The following is a 22,087-nucleotide window of genomic DNA, read 5'->3' on the forward strand; positions in this document are numbered from 1 at the left end:
TTCTGTCAGAGCTGCTCATTTGAGGCTACAAGTGGGGAAGGTGCCTGGAGGTTTGTTCCAGTAACTCTTTTTGTCTACGCTTTGGTGCCTGCCATATGTATGCTGACAGGCTGGTCTCAAAAAGGGAGGAAGGACTGTGTTCCCCACCTCACCCTTCAGTCAAGGAAGACGTCTCGGGTCCAAAAGCACTGGGAGGCATTGAGCCTCTTGAAGCAATTTTGTCTTTCCCAGGGCTTTCCCTGGCAGAGTGTGACTCCATGCAGCCCTTGTGCCAGCTGGTTCTTAATAGCACTGAGTGGCTCTGTATATACTGTTGCTGTTGAGGAATGTGGCACAACACCTGAACTCTAAAACCAGTTTCCTGACAGCAACAGACATCAAGTTGTCTGATAGACCAGAACTGCATGGATTAAAAAATGAAAGGCAGCTGAGGTACGTATGCGCTAGTGGGAATACAACTTGCCTTTGCCTGCACAGCACATCACTACTTGATGTGTATGCTAGATAACATTTCAGGAATGCAGCCACCGTAGCATTGCAACCCCTTTTTGACCCTATGAAATAATGGGCCAGTGGCCTAGTGAGTACCTCCTTTATGGCAATGAAAAGCCAGAATGATCAGGCTCCCAAGCAGACTTTCCTCCCTTGATTTAAACATGAAACTGCGTCCCTCATCCATACCATTATTCCTGGTATGTAGGATTGGTTGAGATGCATACAGAAACAGGTGCCATGTTTTCTGCAAATGGAGTTGCATCACTAGGATATGAACTTGCATAACAATTAGGAAGACTAATTAAGCTGAAACTTCATGTCCTTTTAATTTTGTAATTGGACATCTTAATTGCATAATTAAGATATGTAATTACTTGGGGAGGGAGAAAAAAACTATGAAATTTTACTATGGTTTCTGAAAACTGTGTTTCTAGCAGTGCACCTGTTTATGCAAACTTCAGTCTTCCTGGCTGAAGGAAGAACGTTTACGGCTTTGAGGTGGTACCATTTTCTTCTGTATGCCTCACAATATCTGTGTGAATAAAAAGAGGGAAGAGGAAATTAGTCCTTAAGAAAGGTATGGTACCAATGGTCCTAGGGAGCGAAAGGAAGGCTCGGCCTGTGGTTAAGGCAGCGGGATTGAGACATGAAAGCTGAGCTTAGCTATCAGCTCTGACCCAGGCTTCCTGCAGACTTTGTGTATGGCCTCACATATGCACCAGACCTCGGATCTGCTGTGGACACTCCTCCTGGCAAGGAGACCACCCTTTGTGCTCACATGGGGTGGAGGTCCCACCTCCTTTCCTAAGGATATATGTTGCTCTAAGGACGCAACAGCCTCTGCTGCTGTTGACCTCCATCATTTTGTTTAAAGGTGTTGAGCCAACGGTGAAGGGCTGAAGCTGTGGATTTATGACTCTTGTTCATTTGCTCTTTATTTGGAAAAGTCACCGCCCAGTGTGAAGGGGCTGCACTCTGAGAGAGGTGATGAAATATTGTCATTGGCCTGCTGTATGGACCATCTGTCTCTCCCAGGGCTACTCTGGAGCATGGTGAAGCGTATTGCTTTTCTGTATGGGCTTTTTCATTTAATTGGCCTTGATTCACTGCTAATTTTTTTTCTTTTTTTAAATCAAAGCAACCCCCAAAACTTTAAACACACTGTGACAACCTGCAGCCTTATTACAACCAGTCCCTTGAGCCTATCAGTTCTCTTAAGATAAGAGACACTAAAAAAATTGTTCAGCAGACCAGAACAGTATGGATTAAAAAATGATTGTTAGCAGATAGATGAGGTATAAATTTAATATTGGGCATATAATTTGGCCTTTCCTGCACATTATTCCTGGTGCATTAGCAAATGTTTCAATGAAATAATAATCCTATGGTCATTTAGGTTTTGCAGCTGGAAAACATCTGCCCCTGTGGAGGCAGATGGTGCAAGTGTGTGTAATGTCTGTCTTTTTCTTGTGCAATTATGTCAAAATTAAAACACTGGGAGTGCATGCAACTGATTAAGGAGAGCAAGTGTTACATGAAAGTTCTCATTATCTCTGAAACTGGTATTACAACTCTACAAATTCGTAGTTAAAAGGTATAGATTTTTTGAGCTTGAAAATGAAATCGCAGTACTCAAATAGCCTTATCCCAAACTGGCTAAAGTCTCTTTTGAAGCTTACCTCTAGAATGTACTTAAATTATACTTATGGATATTCTGTATCTTTTTTGGAGGAATAGTAATAATTCCTTATTCTGAGCCTGATATTCTACACAACCAAGTGTATTTCCTTTCAGCGAAAACCTCCATTTCCACCAGGGGTACTGCTAGGTAACAGTAAAGGGCAATTTGTTAACCTTTGACCAAGGTTAGAACAGGTTTTAAGAGAGATTTACTTTTCCCATTTTCCTTTTTTCTGCTTTGTGGGAGAGTGCTTCAGGACCTACCTGTCTTTTGGGGATGGTCAGCTGACTTAATTTTGTGGTTTGTTTTAATTTTAGTGAGTACACTTTCTGGAGGTAATAACCAGAGGTGGTTGTATCCATCTGGGTGGTATCCACTTTGGCTGCAATACTCACCCACTTGCAAGACCTGGGTTCTGCGTGTTCCTCTGTCGGAATGGGACCAGATAATGATTTTCTGTCTTAAATATCGTGAGCATCAGACAAGAGGAAAGACTTACGTGGTGGCAGCTCTGCAGTGACCCTGCTGCAGTATTCATAATGCAAAATTTCCCAGAGAGGGCTAAGACCAGAAAGTCTAACTCTGTAGCCAGCCCGGGGATATCATCAATGTTTTGGTGAGACTGTGCTGTCTAGGCAGTGCTCCCAGGAATGCTTGTATATTTTTATATGAGCCATCATTGAAATGTTGGGGAGGCTACCATTATTGTGTATATTATCACTACTTTGTGAGCAAAACACATCCCAGTGTTAACTGGGATCTGGTATGGGTATATGTAAATAGAGGCAAATAGGAGAAAATGCATGATGGTTATCTCTTGTTTGGCAGGAATGATTTCCATTATCTCAGCAAAATACTTTGTTTTCCCACTCAGTCTTCCACAATAACGCACCTCCCAGATCCCAACAATGAGATTAAATAACATCACTTTTTTATCTCTGAGTGTCCTAGTTTATAGCTTTCAGATATTATTAGGTTGTGCGTTACTTAGATGTAGAAGGAATGACGCACTTTCTCTATTGAGAGAAATTTGGGGTAATTTCAATGGTATGTTGAACTCTGTGATGCAGAATTGGAAACTGTAATGTTATCTGCTACACAAACTGATTGCACTTAATGGTAGACTGTATAATACTTTTTCTTGCAGTACTGATCAGTACTGACCTGGCTGGGCAGATGGCTAGTTCTGTTGATTATATATCCATCACAACTTATGTTAATTATCTGTTGAGTTTAAGTCTTTCTCCTTATTTTTTTGCATGGTGTTTTGTGGAGAGAAGTTCATATTTCAGAGAGCTTAAATCTGCCATGCTGGCCTATAGGAATGTATTTGGCATGTTAACTTTCTTTTAACAGTCATGTTTAATATATACAGAGAGCATCTAGCTCTGAGAGGCCATCAGAACATCTTCAAAGAGTTATTGAATTGTTTATTGATCTACTTCATTACTGCTGTTCCTCTGGTTCCTTTTGATGTCTTGTCACTTTGTTCAAAATATAATGCCAGGGTTTTAAATTAATAGTTGTGTAGGAAGCCCTACATGTGTAAATATTAGGGTATGTTTCTCCTTTGAGTGAGAATGTGCTAGACTGTCCAGTAAATATTGCTGCCATCAGAGTTTTATCCTTTTTCATGCCCCTCCCTTTGCACAAAGACTCCTTCCTCTCTTCCTCTTAAGAAAACTGAAGTGTCTGAGGTTTTATCTTTTAGGTTTTGTAACAGTCTAATCTCTTATTCTGCCATTGGAAGCTTACAGACTAGTTCCCTGCTTAGGAAAATAAATTTGATTAATTTTCCCTCCTTCCCTTTAATTTTTTCCATGTGTCTCTCTTATATTTGTTAAATTCATGAATTAAAAGTGCCTGCTGATTTTTTTTTTTTTTTTCCCTTTCCTTTCATTAATTTATTTAATCACTTTTTGAAGCTTTTTAAGCTTCTGGAATAGACAACATCCTATGGCAAGGAGTTCCATAGTTAGCATATTGATTACTTGGAAAAGTGCTTCATTTTTAATCCTGCCACCTGAATATTAATTTGTGGATTTTAATATTTTTTTTTAATAGTGGGTAATAATTCTTTATTTATTTTCTAGGCCATGTGGGATCTTAAATATGTCATATCCTGCATCAGTTGCTGCTTTTTCCCAGATTAAGATTATAGCCTGTTTGCTTATTCCTTGTACAGAAGTTGTTCCATATCTTTGGTAATCTTGGTCACCTCTCAGTCTCTCTTCTATTTCTAGATTTTGCATTTGACTTAGCCGTCTTAGTCCATTGGCTGGTCTTCTACCCTTAGTGTGCACCCACAGCAACAGCAGGAGGTTGCTTCATATCAGATTAATTTTTGTGATAAATTAGCACAGAAGTGTGTTAAGTGGCAGAGTGAGAAATAAGACTTTCTGCTGGTGATAAGGCAGGCTCGGAACCATTTCATTTAGATGTACGCCTTCTCCAGACGAATGTCTTGTGACTGCCTACAAGGCCACCCTGCACTCTTCCAGCTTCTAGCCCACCTCCCCTTCCCAGCAACAAAACCCAGCCACTGTTTTCCCAGTGCGCTTCGCACGCAGCTCTGAGTCACTGGCCAAGTGTGTGTCATGGGTGTGCTGAGTAGCCGAATCACATAAATTAGCCTGTTCAACTTACCGGTTGCTTCTGGCTGAACAGGCAAAGGTTTGTGCCATGAAGCTGTCAGATTCATGTATTACTGGTGTTCATTGTGTGTTACACAGGACAATTTTTCTTTCTTTTTTTTTTTTTTTTTTTTTTTAAAAGAAGCCCCCAAGTCACTCCTTCCTCTCTCTCCCCCACCCAAAATGGTGGGAATGAGCTGAAATATTGCAGAGGTAGGGAAAAAAAAGGCTCTTAATATTTAAGGTTGCAGAAAGTAAGCTGTTACATTAGAAATGGTCAAAGTTAAGGTTACCTGTGCAGTGTTCGATCTTCCTTCTTTTGTGCATACAGCATTGTCAGTCTTGAAGCACTTGCATGCTGTTTTCTTTTCTGCAAAACTGCAGATATTTCAACAATACCAGAAGTATTGTGAAATCATAGGGTATAGCTAGATGTGTTTATTGATGAGATTTCTTTTTTTTCCTGCTGGCCCTACCCTTTCGTTGTTTTATTTCGGTGTGTAGCTTGACTACAGTGCTTCTGTTTGCCGTCTTGTTTTAAACCGTGTTTCCTTACCTTTTGAAAACCTACTTCAAGTGTAACTGAATAAAAAGCATCAGAGAAAACCACGTTAGGAGGGGAAAAAGGAAAGCAAATCCTTACCTGTGTGGAGCTGCCAGTAATGTTCAGAAGCTGACAAAGATGGACTGCTCATCTAAGCATAAATAGTCTTCAGAGTCTGTGTGTTTCTTGCCTTGTGAAACTGGGTGCACTCTACTCATTAGTTTTTGTTCCTCTCTAAGTATTTGGTGATCACATCGTTTACTTTGCGTAGTGTGAGGCTCTGTTGCAGTCACTTTTCACTTTGCAGTACATGAAGACCAGGAGTCTACAGAGTGTCCAGTCTACAGTGAAATTAGCAGTTAACTGTAGCCCAGCCTGGTGTTTTGTGATCTGCCATGTATTTTACAGTGAAAACATCCAGGATAAAATGCCACAAAATTGACGGGTTTGCATTGAGAGAGATTTTCATCTTTTCCACCGTTTACATACTGAAGATGAGGACTTTGTTATGACACAAAGACACTTTAGGAAGATTTCAAACAGCAGCAAAAAATCCTCTCTTTGGGGAAGAAAATGTATCATGTAGGCTGTTTTGTCATTTTGAGGTTAAAACTTTTTTTCCCCAAGAATATTAGCTGTTTCAATAAGGAAAAACTCATATTTTTTAAAGCGGTTAAGTAGCCAGAAAGTCAATAATATGTATAAAATGTGTAATAAATGTTGACTTCTATGCCTTTACTCCACGATACCCTGTCATACTGAAATAGTGCCCTTGCATAGACTGAAGACACATCATTTCTATTGAGAGGGTTTGTGTTTGTGAAGGTTTGTACTGCCCCATAAAAAGAACATTGTTGCTATTTAAAAATGATCAAATCTCCATCTTCTGATTATGATTTTTGTGAAATATTTTCACAAAGAAAACCCATTAAGAGAATAGGTACTGTGCTGCAGGAAATCTTCTCGGGGAAACAGAAGTACAAAAAGCTACTAACTCCATACTCAAGTCCCATTCTGCTTTGCTGGTCATATGAGATTTGATTCTCTTAATTTTATATATTTCATTTCACAACACCATTCTTTCCTGTCCCTCCCGCTGGAGGAAAGGACCATTTTCTGACACCAACTCTTCTTTTCTCTCCTCCCTCCTTCCTTACCCCCAAGAATTGTGCGCTGTTTGCCCATTAGGTTAAACCAGAATATTCCTGCCTGCATCGTGTAGGGCATTTCAAATGAGGCATGTGTCGATTATTGGACCTGAAGGAGGAGAGGCCCAAGTCATAGCAATGGGTTAGCATAGTCTTTGGAGTCAACAAGGCTGTACACTGCGATTAAGAGGGAGTCAGCCCATTGGGATCTGAGGGCACTGTTGTGCTGTCTCTGTTATGTCATTCAGATGACTTGCAGACTCGATAGACTAAAGCAGTTGATATCGCGACCTCTACACTATATGCAGTTCACAGTTTTTATTTTGAGCTAGATTTAATTTGCTCCCCAGGACTAAACAGTCTCACTGCACTTGGAGTTCAAAGCTGAAGGACTGCTTATTAGTTCAGACCTGCCCTGGTAAGAGATGAAGGATTGGAACAGAGCTTCAGGTTCAGTTTCCTCTCAAAAAAGTTTGGTCGCATGTGCCAAAACTGCCCCGGACACAGAACCATCATGCAGGGGGAGAGCTTTAAAACTATACTATTGCTCTGAGCTAAGGTGTTAATATAGACACAGCCTTTATTAATCTTAAAGATCTTTTGCCCTGGTCCTCCTGGTGATAGCGTTGAGCATGATAGTATTCAGTATTTTGTGTCTTTGGCTAATCAAAGCTGCTGCTGTTAGCTCCTGCTCTTTCAGGTTTCACTAACTGAAGTCCACTGACTTAAATCCATCGTTTGTATTAAGGGGGAGGGGAGGGGAGGGGAAAAAAAAAAAAAAAGACTTTGGGGTTGGGTTTTTCTTTTTTCTTTTTTTTCCAGTATTGTCCCTGTCAACATGCCACAGTTTCACCTGAAACAAGGGATGCATGAAGCTTTTCAGTCTGGGTTTTGTTTCCCTGTGTTTTTTATATTTGTTTAATTTGCTGACTGGCAGCTGTAAAATCACTTAATCAGCATATCTGGCCCAAATACTAGGCTTGACTTGAACATACTGACAGTGTCTTGGCTCATGCACAACTGAGACTAGTTTGAATTCTTGTTCTGTAATCTGTATAGGTAGTGGTGATGGAAGAAGAAGAAAATAATAGTCTGAAGATGTGTCTTGTTCCTTTCCCCGTCGTGCCACAGTAGTCATACCCTGAATGCCTGTTTTGATCTCGCTTCTAACCTCACGTAGCTCTGGAGAGTCGCTTCTGACTTACAAGACCCTCTGTGGGAAGAAGAGCAGCTCTCTATTTCCACTGCTCAATTTGCAGGCCTGTGTTTGAGTCCCTTCGTTCTTTTGCCATCTCTGAAGCACCAGTGTATTGCATTTATTTCTGTGACCTGGGGAGCTGCTGAGCAGTGTCACTACATTGGCAGTTCTGTTTGGCCAACACAGAAAGCATCTTCTCCCTCTCTGAGGGAAGTCATCTGAACTAATTACTATGGTAAGTCCTATCATGACAAAATCCAAAATTAACTTAGTACCTTATTTTTTTCCAGGTACTCCACATCTGCATTCTCCAAACTAAGCAAAGTAGGGATCCGACATCCTCCACCTCTTCCTTTCATTGGAAACCTGCTCTTTTTCCGTGAGGTAAGATACGTTTTTCTTTGCATCTATTCAAAGTGATGGGAAGAGGGGACAGGAGGTAGGAGGAATTGAAGGGAATCCTACACTTCAATGGTACCATCTCTTCAAGCATCTTCCTCTGGAAAGAACAAACAAAACTCAGCTTTTTGAGTGAATTGGTAGAAGCAGTTGTGTGCAAGCAGCTCTAATTTCAGGGTAAAATAAACTTGAGGGAAAGAAAATGTGTAAGCTTCTGCAGTTAATTACTTCAGCTTTTCCAAGAAAGTTCATGCCCTCAGTGAAACAAACTTAGTTATGTGAATAGAGCAGATTATGTTAACTAGCCCCAACTGGTTTGTTCTGAGTGGTTTTGGCTCTTATGACCTTTCTGTTTGTTTGTGCTTTTGCTGATTGTACACATTTATTTTAAAGCTTGTAACAGTGCTTGCTCCTAAGCAGTAACTGGAATTAGGTACCACTGAACGCTGTTGCTCTGTGCCCCAAATATTGGGACTGGGAGGAGGGAGGAAGGTGAAGTATTGGGATTCTGCCTCCAGGTTTTGTTCCTTTATTTTTCTCACCCTTCCCCTTTCATCAGTCTGCTAATGCTGTGTTTTTGTTCCTTGCTCAATTTCAGTAATGCTTCTGAGGTCCAAGATCTCTTAATACTGAGGAGCTGCCATTTCTCTGGTTGGATCTTACAGTAAAATCTCTCTAGTGTGTCTCTGTTGCAGTCCAACAACTTTTCAAGAAATCTGGGCTAACTCCAGCTGCTGCCCAATTTCCTCTTTTAAGTGCATAGTCATAAATATCTGTGCTGAGATTTGAATTATTAATGAGAATATAGTGCCTCTTACCTTGGTCTTCATGGTGATTGTTCTGTCAATATCTGACTCATTATTAGGTAAAACCCATTTAAATACCAGTTTTACATGTACATCTGATTTCATTTAGAAAATAGCATAAAAGGTAGACTTGATCCGCTCTTGATTAATTTGAACTGGAATTGACAGGGTGACTTTAACATACAGGGGATGCTGGTGGTGTGGAATATAGACCAGTTCACCCTCACTCTTCTGGTTTCACTTCAGCTGGATGGCATGAAGCTACTCGTTCTGTAGCTCTTTGGTGACAAAATCCAGTTATCATTAGTCACCTGCTAACACTTACAGTAGGAAAAGGAGCCTAGAGACTAAATTATTTTGATATGTTGTAGACAAGCTTACCCTGTACCAGCATACAAGTGGAAAGTTTTTGCGGACCCTTATCTATGATCTGTTAGGCAAATTTCATTACCAGAATTGCATTTATTAAGTTCACTTAAAGCAAGCTAATGGAGAAAAGATAAACTTGATTTTACTAACTTTTAGGAAAAATATAAATTAAAGGTAGCTGAGAAATTATATCTTGGAGTACCAAGAAATAATAATTCCAGACAGGGTTTTGAAACAGAGTCGAGTGATGCAAAACCACAAGCACCACCAGGCTGTATATCCAGCCATATGACATTTCACTGTCCATCTTCTCTACAGTCCTTTCAGTGCCGGTAGGAACAGGCAGGGATGAGTCCAGGCTCTTTGTAATTTTTCTTTCTTCCCTCATATATTTTGCCATGTTTTCTGGATCTGCTCCTGAGGCCGCTTTCTTAGAAATAGTGCCCATAGCAACGCGCCGTTAATAGGAGGGCTGCTTTTATACTGCAGGCTGTTCTCTACGAGAGCGTTTTCAGGGACACAAGTGCTCTCCCTGCAGTCAGTAGAGGACAGCTTCCACTTTCCCTTCACCAGCAGGGGAGAACCAGAGGTTGCCCATCACCTTCCTGGGGACGGAGATGGTTTTAGGGGCTTAGCTGCGAGGGGCACAGCTGTTCACAAGCAGCGGTTTGTTGGGGGCTGGGGTTACTTTTTTTTTTTTAAAACAGGAAGTAGCAAAATGTTGATTTGTTCTGTTGCTACAGCTATAATGTTAAGGAGTTCTTGCACTTGCATATTTATGCAACCACGTCTTTTTCACTGAATTGGCTTTTTAGAGAGTCTCCATTTTAAATAGGCCAGCTCCTTCTTGGTATTGCCAATGCTGTGCAGGGAAAACGCAGGAGCTGCGCTCCCACTAAATCATCAGACTAGTGGTTTTCAACCCATGAACATTTATTTCAGAGGAATTCATGACTGGTGACTAAGAGGAATGAGTTGATGGGCGCCGTATGGGAATCTGCATATGTGTAATTCATACGTTTCCAGTGTCGAATTTGGTCTGCAAATCAACACAGGCTGAAAAGCCCTGCACAACAGTGAGATCTAGAAGAGAAAGGGAAATCAAAACACTTCAACATACACAGCCTTCCAGTCCAAAAAGTGTCCTCATCTCATGGTTTCAGGCTTTCCTCCTAGAATATGATTGCGAGAAACTTAAGGAAAAAATAGAGGAGGAGAGGGAGTCCCTTTGACAAAATCAAGTAAATCTAGGACCTGGGGATTTAAGAAAAAACATTAAATATCAAAAGCTCCCAACAAAATTGTGGGAGTAAGCAGTATTTTTCAATTTGTAATGGCATAAATTCAAGGATTTGCTTGTTTTTTCCCTTACTTGGGTGTAAATCAGTTCTACTGAAATGAACAGAGGTTCCTGTTTTGCTCCACTGTATATGTGAACAGAGCATCAAGCCTCATCATCCTTTTTTTTGCTATTATTCTTCTTCTGTAAGTGTGCCTGAGAACAAATGAACAATTCAAGCAGGATTTGACCAATAGCGCTGGGTTGTGGGGTTTTTAATAAACTTTCAAATGTATTTTAAACAAAAAAATCTTATGGAGAAAACATTTTCTTGAAAGAGTTGTTTCAGGGATTTCTTGAACAGTGTATTTTCTTTGAGTAAAATAAGACTTGCTGTTAATATAGTGTCTCTGAGAGAGGAAGTGCTGAAAGTTAAGGGGCTAAGGGAAATGCAACAGGAAAGACCTATCTCCATCACAGAGAAGCAGACTTTAAGAGCTGACTTGGGGAAAACAAAGTTATTTTACTGTAAGTCACCCCTTCTCTCTCAAGTACAATAAAGGGAGATAATCGCACCCTGAAACTAAAATATATCCAAGTTAATCAGCTTATCTCAAAAATAAGATAGGAAATTATTGCAGTTCTGCAGCTGGGAAATTATCCTAGTCCAAGATATTAGATTAAAAATTCTTCCATTGCATGAGAACAATTTGTGGTGGGTAAGTCTGATGTAATAGTAAATATGATTAGGCTGTTTAAAAAAAGCAGCATGCTCAGTTTTCCCAATAACGGAGCAGACTTGCAGCAGACGGACTGCTGTTTTGCTAGAAACTCCTGACTGTTCCCCCACCTCTCCACGTACTGCATTTTTCCTACCAGCACGTGGAAAAACGTGAGATTTGTTTGCAATAGCTGTGTAATGGGAGACACAACGGTATACACAGCATGGACTTTCACACATGGATCTGCATGGGCTTCAGAGCAGCAGGTTGCAGAAAAACTAAACAAAACTCTCCTATTAATTCCCAGGCTAATGATTTTATTACGTGACAAATGCTCTGAAAACCAAGGCGGCACACGTGCCACATTACCCTTCCTCCCAAAGAACCGCGGCAAACACTTGACCTGTTGCTATGGCTGGGCTGTGCTTTTCTCCCCCTTTCCCATCCCTGTTCTAAAAAGGCAGCTACGCTGTTTTTAAATGTCATTGGCTCTGACATTTGCACGGCTCTGGTCGCCTGGTACTGTACCTGTGTGCACTGTTCTCTACTCAGCCTTCCAGAGAGCAGCACTGTGCTGCTGCAGCCTTGGGGCTGGCGTCTCTGATGTTTTGGGGTGGTGGTGGGTGTGTGGTTGGCTGCCTTGTTTTGGTCCTTGGTAAGCGGGATATGCAGTTGCGCCCTGCGTACAGTTGGGTGATGTGCTTTGGGTCCTTATAATGGCATGATCGTGTGTTGCTTTCCTCCTGTTACTCCTAGCAAGCTCCAGTGACGCTTTTGACTGGCTGTGTGCTTGTATCCCTGCCTTGCATTTTAATGAAAGACATCACTCTCTTTAGCCCCTCTCTGCTTGGACAGGATACTCTTTGTTTACTCTGTTTATTTCTGTCTGGCCTACTTGTAGATCCTGGGCTACCCCAGAGCGGCCCATTTCTGCTGAATGGAAGTGGGGGCTGTGTGGGTGCTTTGTCTTGCTTTCAGTTTGGGATCTGGCTGGGCTGTGTTGTTTCATGGCTGATGGGTGGGAGAGGAGAAGGGGGGAGTGTAGGGAGGAAGCAGAGAGCAAACATGATCTTTTTCCACTACGCATCTGCCAAAAACATCCTTTGAGTTGGACGTAAAGAAAAATAGAAGGCAGAGTCCTTGCAGGAATGAAATTAACCCCGTGTCTAATTTTCAGCCTAGAAAGCAGCGTGTCAGTGCTTAGAGAGAGAGGCTGCAGTGTTTACTGTTCTGGAATTTAATGACACAGCATGTAAACCCAAACAAGGTTGGAGGTTGGTGAGGGGAGCAAAGAGGGGGGAAAGGGGGAAGGGAAGAAGAGGAGTTCTCGGATAGGCTGTGGACCTGGATTTAATTACGAGAATAATAGACTTAGACTGACAGTGAAAGCCTGCATATGGTTTTGTGTTGCTTCACACAGATAAACAAAAGAGGAATGGGATAGGGAGCATGTGTTTTGCCACTTGATAGCTATCTGCGTGGAACCAGAAAGGGCGGCTGTGGCATCACCAACCAACCTGGCTATATCTCCCCCAGTCAGCTGTGCGCATCTGCCATGAGCTGCTGACTACCTGAACAGACCTCACGGGGTGTCTCAGGTCTTCTCTTATGTCCTGGGAAACCCCCCTTGATTGGGAGGCCTGTATACGCATGCATTTCATGTGACATGAATACATGTGGTGCAGATCTAAACCTAGCCATGTCACAGTCTGCAACATGACAGAAAACCTGGGGTTAGATGTGTTTTTATGTGTATATTCATATGTCTATAAAGCCAGTCTCTCTCCCCTTCAAATACATGTATATTCCTAGTTTCAGCTGATACTCTGTGCTACCTCCTTTGATCAGACGTTAGCGTTGTCAGATACCCTGACAAATTCGGTGCAGTATCTGTTTGTGGGAACCTAATGCAGGAAATCAAGACATTGCAATTAGCTGTCTCCCACTTGACTAAATGCTGTTTGCACCCTTCAGCACGAGCTGGACCTCTGGTTTCTCAGAAGAGCGTTGGGCAGAGCTTTGCTGTGGCTCACCCCAGCTTCTTCCTGAGCTTGTGGGATCTCAGCAGGGTGAGCCTGCCTCTGGGGGAGCAGTGCGTACACCTCAGAAACCCTTCTGTAGAGGCACGATGTTCTCGGCTTTTTTGTGCTTGATGTTTCTGATAGCTGTGTTTGCAAGGTATCCCTGAATGTGATGTCAACTTTAAATAACGTTTATGGAAGCTGGAGACGGTATTGGGGTATACAAAGCAACTAGCAAGTTTTACGTGATGGAAAAAGGGGGGTGAATCATTGCTGTTTTGCTGGTGGATAATGGTGACCCAAGCGATGAAGGTGGTAGTGGTCATGACAGATGCTTTTGCTCTTTTGGACTATACTGTTTTTCCTTTGAGGGAAGAAACAGGTCCCTTTTGTATTGCAAGGAATGGCATGTTGACTGCGTGGCTTCTGGCTAGAGTAGCTCCCATATCTATTTGCTGAGCAGGGCTGGATGAGTGTTTCCTGTAGACCTCAGCAGTTGCCCCTAGAAGGAGATGCAGACTTCGTTGACGAGCAGCTTCATAGTTTTGGTATTCTTTAAGCCATGTTTTGGTGGTTCCTTTTGGCATACTTTATGCTTGCTTTATTAAACACTGCATGAGGTGAAGAGGCAATGACTGAGGCAATTGCTAGCTGTGTGTGAAGGGCTTTACCTGTTAAGTGGAAAGGGGATGATGTTGTCCATGGCAGCACAGCACGTGAGAAGAGAGACTCTTCGATCATGCTCCTGGCTTTCTCCAGACTCCCGGTGTGATTCTGGGCAAGTCTGACTGGGGCAAAGCTTTCTTATTTTCTGGGTAGGCAAGTCTCTCTTGCTTCACCTTGGGCCTCTTTTTACCCACCTGCAAAATGGCATAGATGGTGTTCTGGAGTAAACAGGTCTGCTTTTTCATCAGGTTATGGTGAAACATTTTGAGCAACTTCTCTGGGTACTTTCTCTGGTAGATTTGGGGAGGCTGGTGTCACTGCTGTCTTTAATGGACTGGGCCACTTGAAGGCTGGAGGTAGATTAAATGATTTGGCAATAGTCGCAGAGCAAGTGAGGCTGTAAATTAACGCCAGGCCTGAGCTCTGGTCTGTGAATGAAGGTGTCTGAGTAAGGTGGGTCCCCAAGATAACAGCGCCAAAGGACACTTCTCTGCTGTTCCATTCCATCCTTGACCAAAACCATTACTCTTTGATGGGTTTTTGGTGGCAACTGACAAATGACTACCCAAGATCCATCAGAGCAGAGGTCTGCATCATTACAATGACACCTGGCTTGCAGGAGTGGTGTAGGGGAAGTTTGCCATGTGTTATGTCTTTTGGAGAGTATATTTGCATCTTCATCACGTAACCTTCTGGAAGTTGCTATGTAGCCTGCTCTTTAAGCGGTGTGTACTGCTAAATTAAAGCCAGCTCTGGCATGACACGTAGCAACAGTGAACACAAAACAGCCATGCTACACAGTAGTTGGTTTAAGAGAATGAAGATGATGTGTAGTTGCAATGATAGTAGCATACAGATAGACCGAGTGTGATCGCTTAAACTGGAATTTACCTTGGACTCCAGGATCCCTGTGATCATGCACAAGGAGTAGGATTCCCACAAGAAGTAGGGACCTTCACCTTGAAAAGCAGCGCAACAGTGATATGACTGAATAGGAGGACTCCTGTAGCTGTTGTAGTAAACTTAATGGGCTTCTACACACGGACTTAAAAAAGCAGGAATATTTCTTAGGCGTGATTGTCTGCTGCTCAATTTTGGCTGTAGTCACATCAGTGTGGTACTGGCCTGGAGAGAATGGGATTCAAGGACTAAAATCTTTTAGTCCTTGAAATTAAAAAAGAAAGCAATAGACTCAGGGCTGCAATGAATAAGAGCAATCTCTGTTGTTTTAAGTGAAGTTGTACCTTGCTCACATTACCTGTAAATCTGGAGTTTAGTGGCATCATATGCTGCTCACCTTATTGCGATGTGGAGAAATCCGTATTCAGAAAACCAGTTCTTCTATGTCAGCAGGATCAGTATGGATAATAATGGCCAGGTATCAGTTGTAAAGCTAAAATTATAGCAGGCTCAGATTGGTTGTTGAGAACAGTTGTTATCCATGAGCCAACAAATTTAGCTGAGTCTTAACTTCATTAGCAGTGTCTAAATGCATTAGCCATATGCTCCTCAGCATATGGGTAAATACCTAACAATTTATTTTCATTAGGGTTTTCTTACAAGTGCTGCTAACCCAAGCTCCACTAGAAATGTTTACAGCATGACACGTCTCTTCAAATAAGAAGCGGCCTTCTGTACAGCAAGTCATCCTGAAAGGGTGGCAAGCAAGATACTTCCCCCACCCTTTCAGAGAGTAGGAAGGTACAGCTGCTGTGGGTCTGATCCATGGCAGCTAGCTGGGCTCGGTTTCTGCAAGGCTTTATATTAAAATGAGTAATAGAAAGCTTTGGAGAACTGCCTGTTCAAACATGTGCCATTAAGTCCCTGGTATTCATGGTGTGCTGTCTTCTGGCTGCCTGTGGTGCGCCTTGGGTGGCATCACCTCCTGTTAGCTTTATCTGGATGTAAGACTCATGACCCTCTGGGTTCTTCCCCCTTCCTCCCCTCCCCAGGCAGGATGTAGAAATGAAATATAACTTTCCCTAAAAGGGACTGTGTGTGAAATTGGGTCTTAGTCATGGCCCATAGTCAAATGGATGCAGTGCTGGGAAGGGCAGGGTGGGTTTGCAGGATGGGCACTGGGGCAGGGCTGTGAGGGCTTCAGTAGCTGCGGACGTGGGACAGATGCAAAGCAGCCATTGTGTGCTCGGGCTTCTCTTAATTTGTCAGAAATAAGTGAAACATTATTTTCTGGAGCACTCTTTTTTTGGTTAAATATGCGATTTGATCCAGAAATGCAAGTTGCCTAGAAAGACATGGAAGTGTAAGAAAGGACGAGTCTTGTTGGAGAGGTATAAAGATCAAAAGTTAATCTAGTTCTCCATGTCTTTAGAGGCCTCAGCACATGTCTAAGTGTAGATGATAATGTGAAACCAGAATCAACCAGAGCTGGATTCTAATCAGGTTTGTCTGAGAACTGACTGGGGTTTTTTGTGGTTGTTTTGGTTTTGGTTGGTTGGTTTGTTTGTTTTTCAAAGAAAAGAAAAAAGAAAAAAAGTGTTTCGACAGGAAGTGTAAACAAACCTGTGTGCTTTAAAAACATGTATTTCAAATTGCTGGGTTTTTTTCTGTTTTCACCATGCAATGCAGTGAAATGGATGATACAGTCTTGGGTCATCCTTGTACTTTTTAAGTTTTCATTTTGTTTCTTTGTTATTAACCTTTTTTTCCTGCTTCCATTCTGTAATTTTTAAATATTCCATGCATTTTAGATGATTTCTATTAAGGCAAAGGGAAGAGTGAAATGCTCTTTGGACAGCTGCACTGGTGCAATTTTAAATATTCGGGTAGAAAAAACAACCCACTCACTGAATATTAGTGATTTTTATTTCACCCTGTGACAAGAAAAAATAAAATTACAAGCAAGAGAAAAAGAAATTGAAACCTATATATATGTTAAAAAATACTCCCAAATACATATTTTCATAACAAACTATGCAGAAACTCCATTAAAATAATTGCAAATTACTCTTTACTATTTTATGAGCTTCCATAGTTTCTGTGCATTATATCTGATGGCTTTTTTCAATTCTGGGCATATGTAAAGCTGTTAACTTTTCATAGGTAGCATGATGCCAGAGGTGATTTAGGTAGGATTAGTGAAAGCTGGGCTACAGGGCCCGTAAGAAGTCACATCTGATGATGAGTTAAGGAGTTTAAGTATTCTCTGGGAAGCTGAGTGGGACTTTAAACACGGTGATTATGTTCCACTCAAGAAAAGGGAAAAAAGATACATGGCAAGAGTAGGGTTTGGAGGGAAGTGTCCCTTTGGACACACAGGAAAAGGGCATGGGGAACCCCAAAATCTTCATTGATTTGCCTCTATTTGCTTTTATGTCTATGTACCGAGAGGAAAGAGCAAGCCCTGGATAGGATAAGGCACCCTGTGGCTCTAGATGGTAGCCTAGGAAAGAAGTACAAAGAGGTATGAACAAGAAATGCATGATTGATATATGATTTTTGCAAAGGTTACAGCTTGCAAAGAGATGAACAAACCTACCTTGATCAGTTAATACGCTGCAACATATAATATGTTGTGAAAAGTGTGTGGCAAGGCAGTTGGAGGAAGGGTGGCGTTTGAGTTATCCTTCTTTATGTTCCACATCTGAGGACGGTCTTGGACAGGAGCACCTTGCAGCCGAGGTGGGGTGGAAAAGGCGCTTGATCACACACAAGGGGAAAATGGGAGAGCTTTGGGAAAAAAAGCTACAGTTGGTGACCTTATACAGGGGTCTCTATTTTAATAAAGAGTCTCGTATAGTTCATGACAGATAGAATTAGGAACCGTGCAAGTATCTTGTCGTTATATTTGTGTTTATATTTTTCACTACCTTTTTTTTTTTTCCCCAATGCCCCAGGGAGCCATCTCGAAGACCTCATAAACGTGAGATTTCATTTTCTAATGCTATTTCATTTCCTGGATGGAGGACCTGCCACGAGAAGACCAGACCTCAAATTATAATAGCCCTATAAATAACTCCCTAAGGCAAAAGGAAAAAAGAAAGCCTTTGAAAGACAACCGCAAATGCAAAAATGGAGGTGTTTGGGTTCTTGCAGAACCAGACTCAGCAGCTCTAGTTAGAACATCATTAATTTAGTGTAAAGTTTTTTTGGGCTTCCCTGTTTATCTCTGCGCACTGTTTACTTACAAACTTGTACCTCAAAAGTCCTCTGAGGTCTTTTACTTGAGTTTAATTTTCTACAGTGTTTTGGTGCCTTTTGGCCTGTCTTTAGAGCCTGCTAGAAAATGGAGTTTCCAGGTAAAATTGAAAACAATCCAACAAACTGACTAAAACAAATACAATCACAAATCGAGTAAAAATAGTCTGAAAATGCAACTTTTTCTACTTTCTGGGTGAAGTCGTTTTATTTCAGCAGACCCAGACTGTCTGCCTGCTTTCCACTGGAAATCTGTGCAGAATTGGCACATCGACTAGAATAAAAACATTCCCAAGGAATCGGCATGTTCTGTCAAAACATTTGAACAGCTCCTGTCTCCTGGAGCACAGCGCTGCTGCAGAGCCGGCAAAGGGAGCTCTGCAACGCGCGGTGCCGGCTTCCCCTCCAACTTCCCATCTCGAATCCACCTTTTCGCATAATTACGGGCGAAGTGCTTCAGGTTACATTATATTTAGCTGTGGTGGGAGTAGAGAAGGAGGTTTGTGGGAGCCTTTTGCACCATGGTGTGACCTATGTAAGGGCTGTCCTTTCTCTGTTCCCCCTAAGGCTGTGTTGTATATGTGAGGAAAAGTCAGGAAGGCGAGGCTGTAGGATCCTAGTATCTTCCTGTAGCAAGCCAGGGTCAATGCACTGGCCAGGGACAGCCAGGCTGGCAAAGCTGAGCTCCAGAAGAAGTCCTGCTGCGCAGGGACAGGATTCCCACTTGACAGGTGCCTCTGTGCCATGCCTCTCGCTGCTGCATGACTCTCTGCTACATGTGAGCTCAGTCTCCAGCAACTAAGTTCAATCCCTGTGTTGTGGAGTAACAATATATATATTTTTTTTTTTAATGACTTGATTGATTTAAAAAAAAAAAGAAAGAAAATTGTAGTCTTTGGCTAGAAGATACACAGCAATTGCAGAATGTAACTAAGCAAAGTGTGACTAGCCTCAACCTTTGCAGCAGGACACTGATTACTTTACTTTTGCTAAGTAGTATCTTAGTCCTCTAGCACTGAAATGAAAGGGGTCTTGCTCGTAGGCTCTACTTGGTATGAATGAGAGTGGTAAAATCAGGCCTGCAGCCAATTTACCAGAGGTGCCGTCTGTCTGTTATTGAGACCAATTGCTTAGGAATGTAATTATATCATTCTTGTTACCAAAATTGATATCCCCCAACTGACCGCAGCTAAATGAGTTTTTATTTTTGCAGAATTTCTGGGCTGTTGCATGATAAGGCATTGTGGTGGACAGCATGCAGTCAGTGGTTTGAAGCAAATGAAGTTTTTCTTCATATTTGAAACAGAGATGTGTATTAAGCAATGCTTTACTGTGCTGATGAACTAGCAGATGGTGTCCTTTAAGGCTGCACATGTGACAGTAGCCTGTTTGAATGAGCATCGTACCTACTTGTCTCAGCCCCGTCCAGCAGAAAAATTCTTTATAAAATAACATAAAAGTAAACAAGGTGGGAAGGCAAGCAACCCTACGTATGTGCTTATCTTACACACCGTGGCACATGCCCACATAGCAATTCAGAGCCATTTTGATAAAAGTGGCATCACTGAGAAATGTGATGGAAGAGAATGAAAGAGAATGATCCGTGCCATGTGGAGCAAGGAGGGCAGAGGTGGCTGATAAACCAGCCCTAGCTCTGCTTGGGTTAGTGGCAGAGCAGCAATCTTACAGCGGGTGGGTTGTGAATGTGCATTCCTAACTCTATTGCTTATCCCCTGGGCCAGAAGGGCCAGATGTGTTGCATAGGCAACATATTTAATCTGTGAATGATCATTCCTGATGGATCCCCTCCAGCCAGTCCAAAAGTTGCATTACTGGGCCCCAGCCCACTTCATGTAGAAAGACAAGACCACCCAATCTGGTGCCTTTAGGGAAGGGAGAAGGTGGAATTACTGTGATTACTAATTTCACATTTTATGCAAGCAGTTGTACACTCTATGGCCAAAATGCTTATATACTGGTGTCTGACCCAAGGCAGCTAAAGCCACACTGTGGCACCTAAAAGTGTAACCATATGATTCTCACAGGGGTTGTTACTTTCAAACATTGCTATAACTCCTTTTCTTTTATTTAGTTATGCAAAGTTTAGCATGCTGCACTTGTAAATTTTGGCCTGAGCATAAACCATGCTGACAAAATATGGTCGCCTCTGGGACTGAGGCGAAGGCAATTTACCACAGTATGGCCATGTGGGAGGGGAAAACCTGTTAAAATCCTTCTATGGACAATTATGGGAAATACATGTTAAAAGGCTTTGAGACCTTGCACAATGATGAGCCCATCTTTTCATAGGAGAGGTAACAGGCTGAAACAACAGTGTCAGAATTGAAGCCTCTTAATATATTATATTACTGTCTTGCAAAGATCTGAGACTCAGGTTTGTGCAGGCTTACCACTGTCCTAACACAGGAGTAGTTACTTGATTTGCTAATATCTTATCATCTGCAGAGGCAGACCTGGAAGAAAGGAAGTGTTCTTGCAGTTTCACGGGCAAGGAAACTACGGGCTGTGGCTATAACAGTTTTGCTTCGCCGCCCGTTGAGACCAATGGCCAAGTGCCCACTGTCTCTGCTGGGCACGGGAGCAGGTAGCGAGTGACTCCTCCAAGCTTGCGCAGAAAGAGGTGGTGGTAAGGCTGCAAACTGCCTTTGCGTCTGACGGGCTCTGGCGCAGTGCTGCAATTGCTGCCACCTTCTCAGAGCCTCCTGTTGCTGCAGGAAAAGTTTATATTACATGGAAGAGGATAACGCCTCAAAACATCCCCACTGGAATAAATAAGCATCTTAAGTTGAGAGTTCAAACACAACTTGCTTTTCTACTACTTCTGTAGTCAGTCCGGTAATTTTTGTTGGGCTTAGGAAAAATAGGAATAAGTGTTAAATTCATGCTTAAAAGATTGCCTCTCTTCAGAGAAATTTGTTGTCCTTTTTCTCACTTTCAACAAGGAAAACTTGCTTTTACAGCAGAGATTTTGACGTTAAGTGTCTTGATAGAATAATAGGCATGAGATGGATTGCAATCTATTGCCTCAAGACTTTGCCAATCATAAACTAAAGTCAGTTAATGCATTGAGTTAAATCTTGCTAGATTGTGCAATGTGCTAGTAGTATTAAAAAAAAATCAATCCAGAAAATATATTGATTATATTATCTCCATAGCAACAAACAATAATGGGATAATGTTAGCTTAATAATTGTGCTTTGTGAAAACCTTTCAGAATAATTACTGCATTGTAATCTTTTCACGATGTGGAATGCAATAACGCTTCTTCCTTGACTGCAGTCACCATCAGCACTGCGTCAAGAGATGCTGTTTTTGTGTGCATGCATATGTATTCATGGGTAATTTTGCTCCTGGTGAAACAATTTAGCAGACTATTTTGGGATCCATTTTTAAATGGTCAAGACCACAAATTGGCAATTGTTTTCTATGTGGTTTGTTTTCTCCCACCTCCTCTGACAACTGGCTACTGTAAAAAGAGGCTGTTAACATTCCTTCTCCTCTGTCTTTCTTTACAAGGCACAAAGATTTTGGCATGTAACAAAACTAAATGTCCAGCTACTGTGTTAAGGATTTGCAGGAGAGAGGAACTCTGCTCTAAAGATAGTGCCTCAAAGCTGTTCCTTTAATTGAATTTCATCTATCATCTTCTAGAAATGACCTGTTCCACAGGAGCTGAGATATTTGCCTGTATTTTGGAGGACCTGATTCTCTTGTGCATCCTGCATTGTCATATAAATAACCTGAGGTTGTTATGAATAAATATATATATATTCTTACATATAAGAGGGGGGTGTATAACATTTTTAGCTTGAAATTTTAGCAGGAGAGTCACAGGAATAGATAAATACACTCTTCATCTGGGTCTTGCTTTTATTTTTACTTCCAGATCAACCCTGTAATTTTGATCTTGAATTAAAAAGAGGTGTTGACCCAAATCTATGATGGAG

General features: G+C 41.8%; 1 protein-coding gene across 1 annotated transcript in view; it reads left to right on the plus strand.

The window, feature by feature from the left end:
- TBXAS1 (thromboxane A synthase 1) overlaps positions 1–22,087 on the plus strand; it is a 233,206-nt gene that overhangs the window by 45,948 nt on the left and 165,171 nt on the right. Inside the window, exon 2 of the mRNA XM_050899408.1 lies at positions 7,990–8,083. Within this exon, the coding sequence (XP_050755365.1) occupies positions 7,990–8,083 (94 nt within the window). The remainder of the gene's footprint in view (positions 1–7,989; positions 8,084–22,087) is intronic.

The sequence above is a fragment of the Gymnogyps californianus genome, chromosome 1 (genome assembly GCF_018139145.2).
Source record: "Gymnogyps californianus isolate 813 chromosome 1, ASM1813914v2, whole genome shotgun sequence".
Lineage (NCBI taxonomy): Eukaryota > Metazoa > Chordata > Aves > Accipitriformes > Cathartidae > Gymnogyps > Gymnogyps californianus.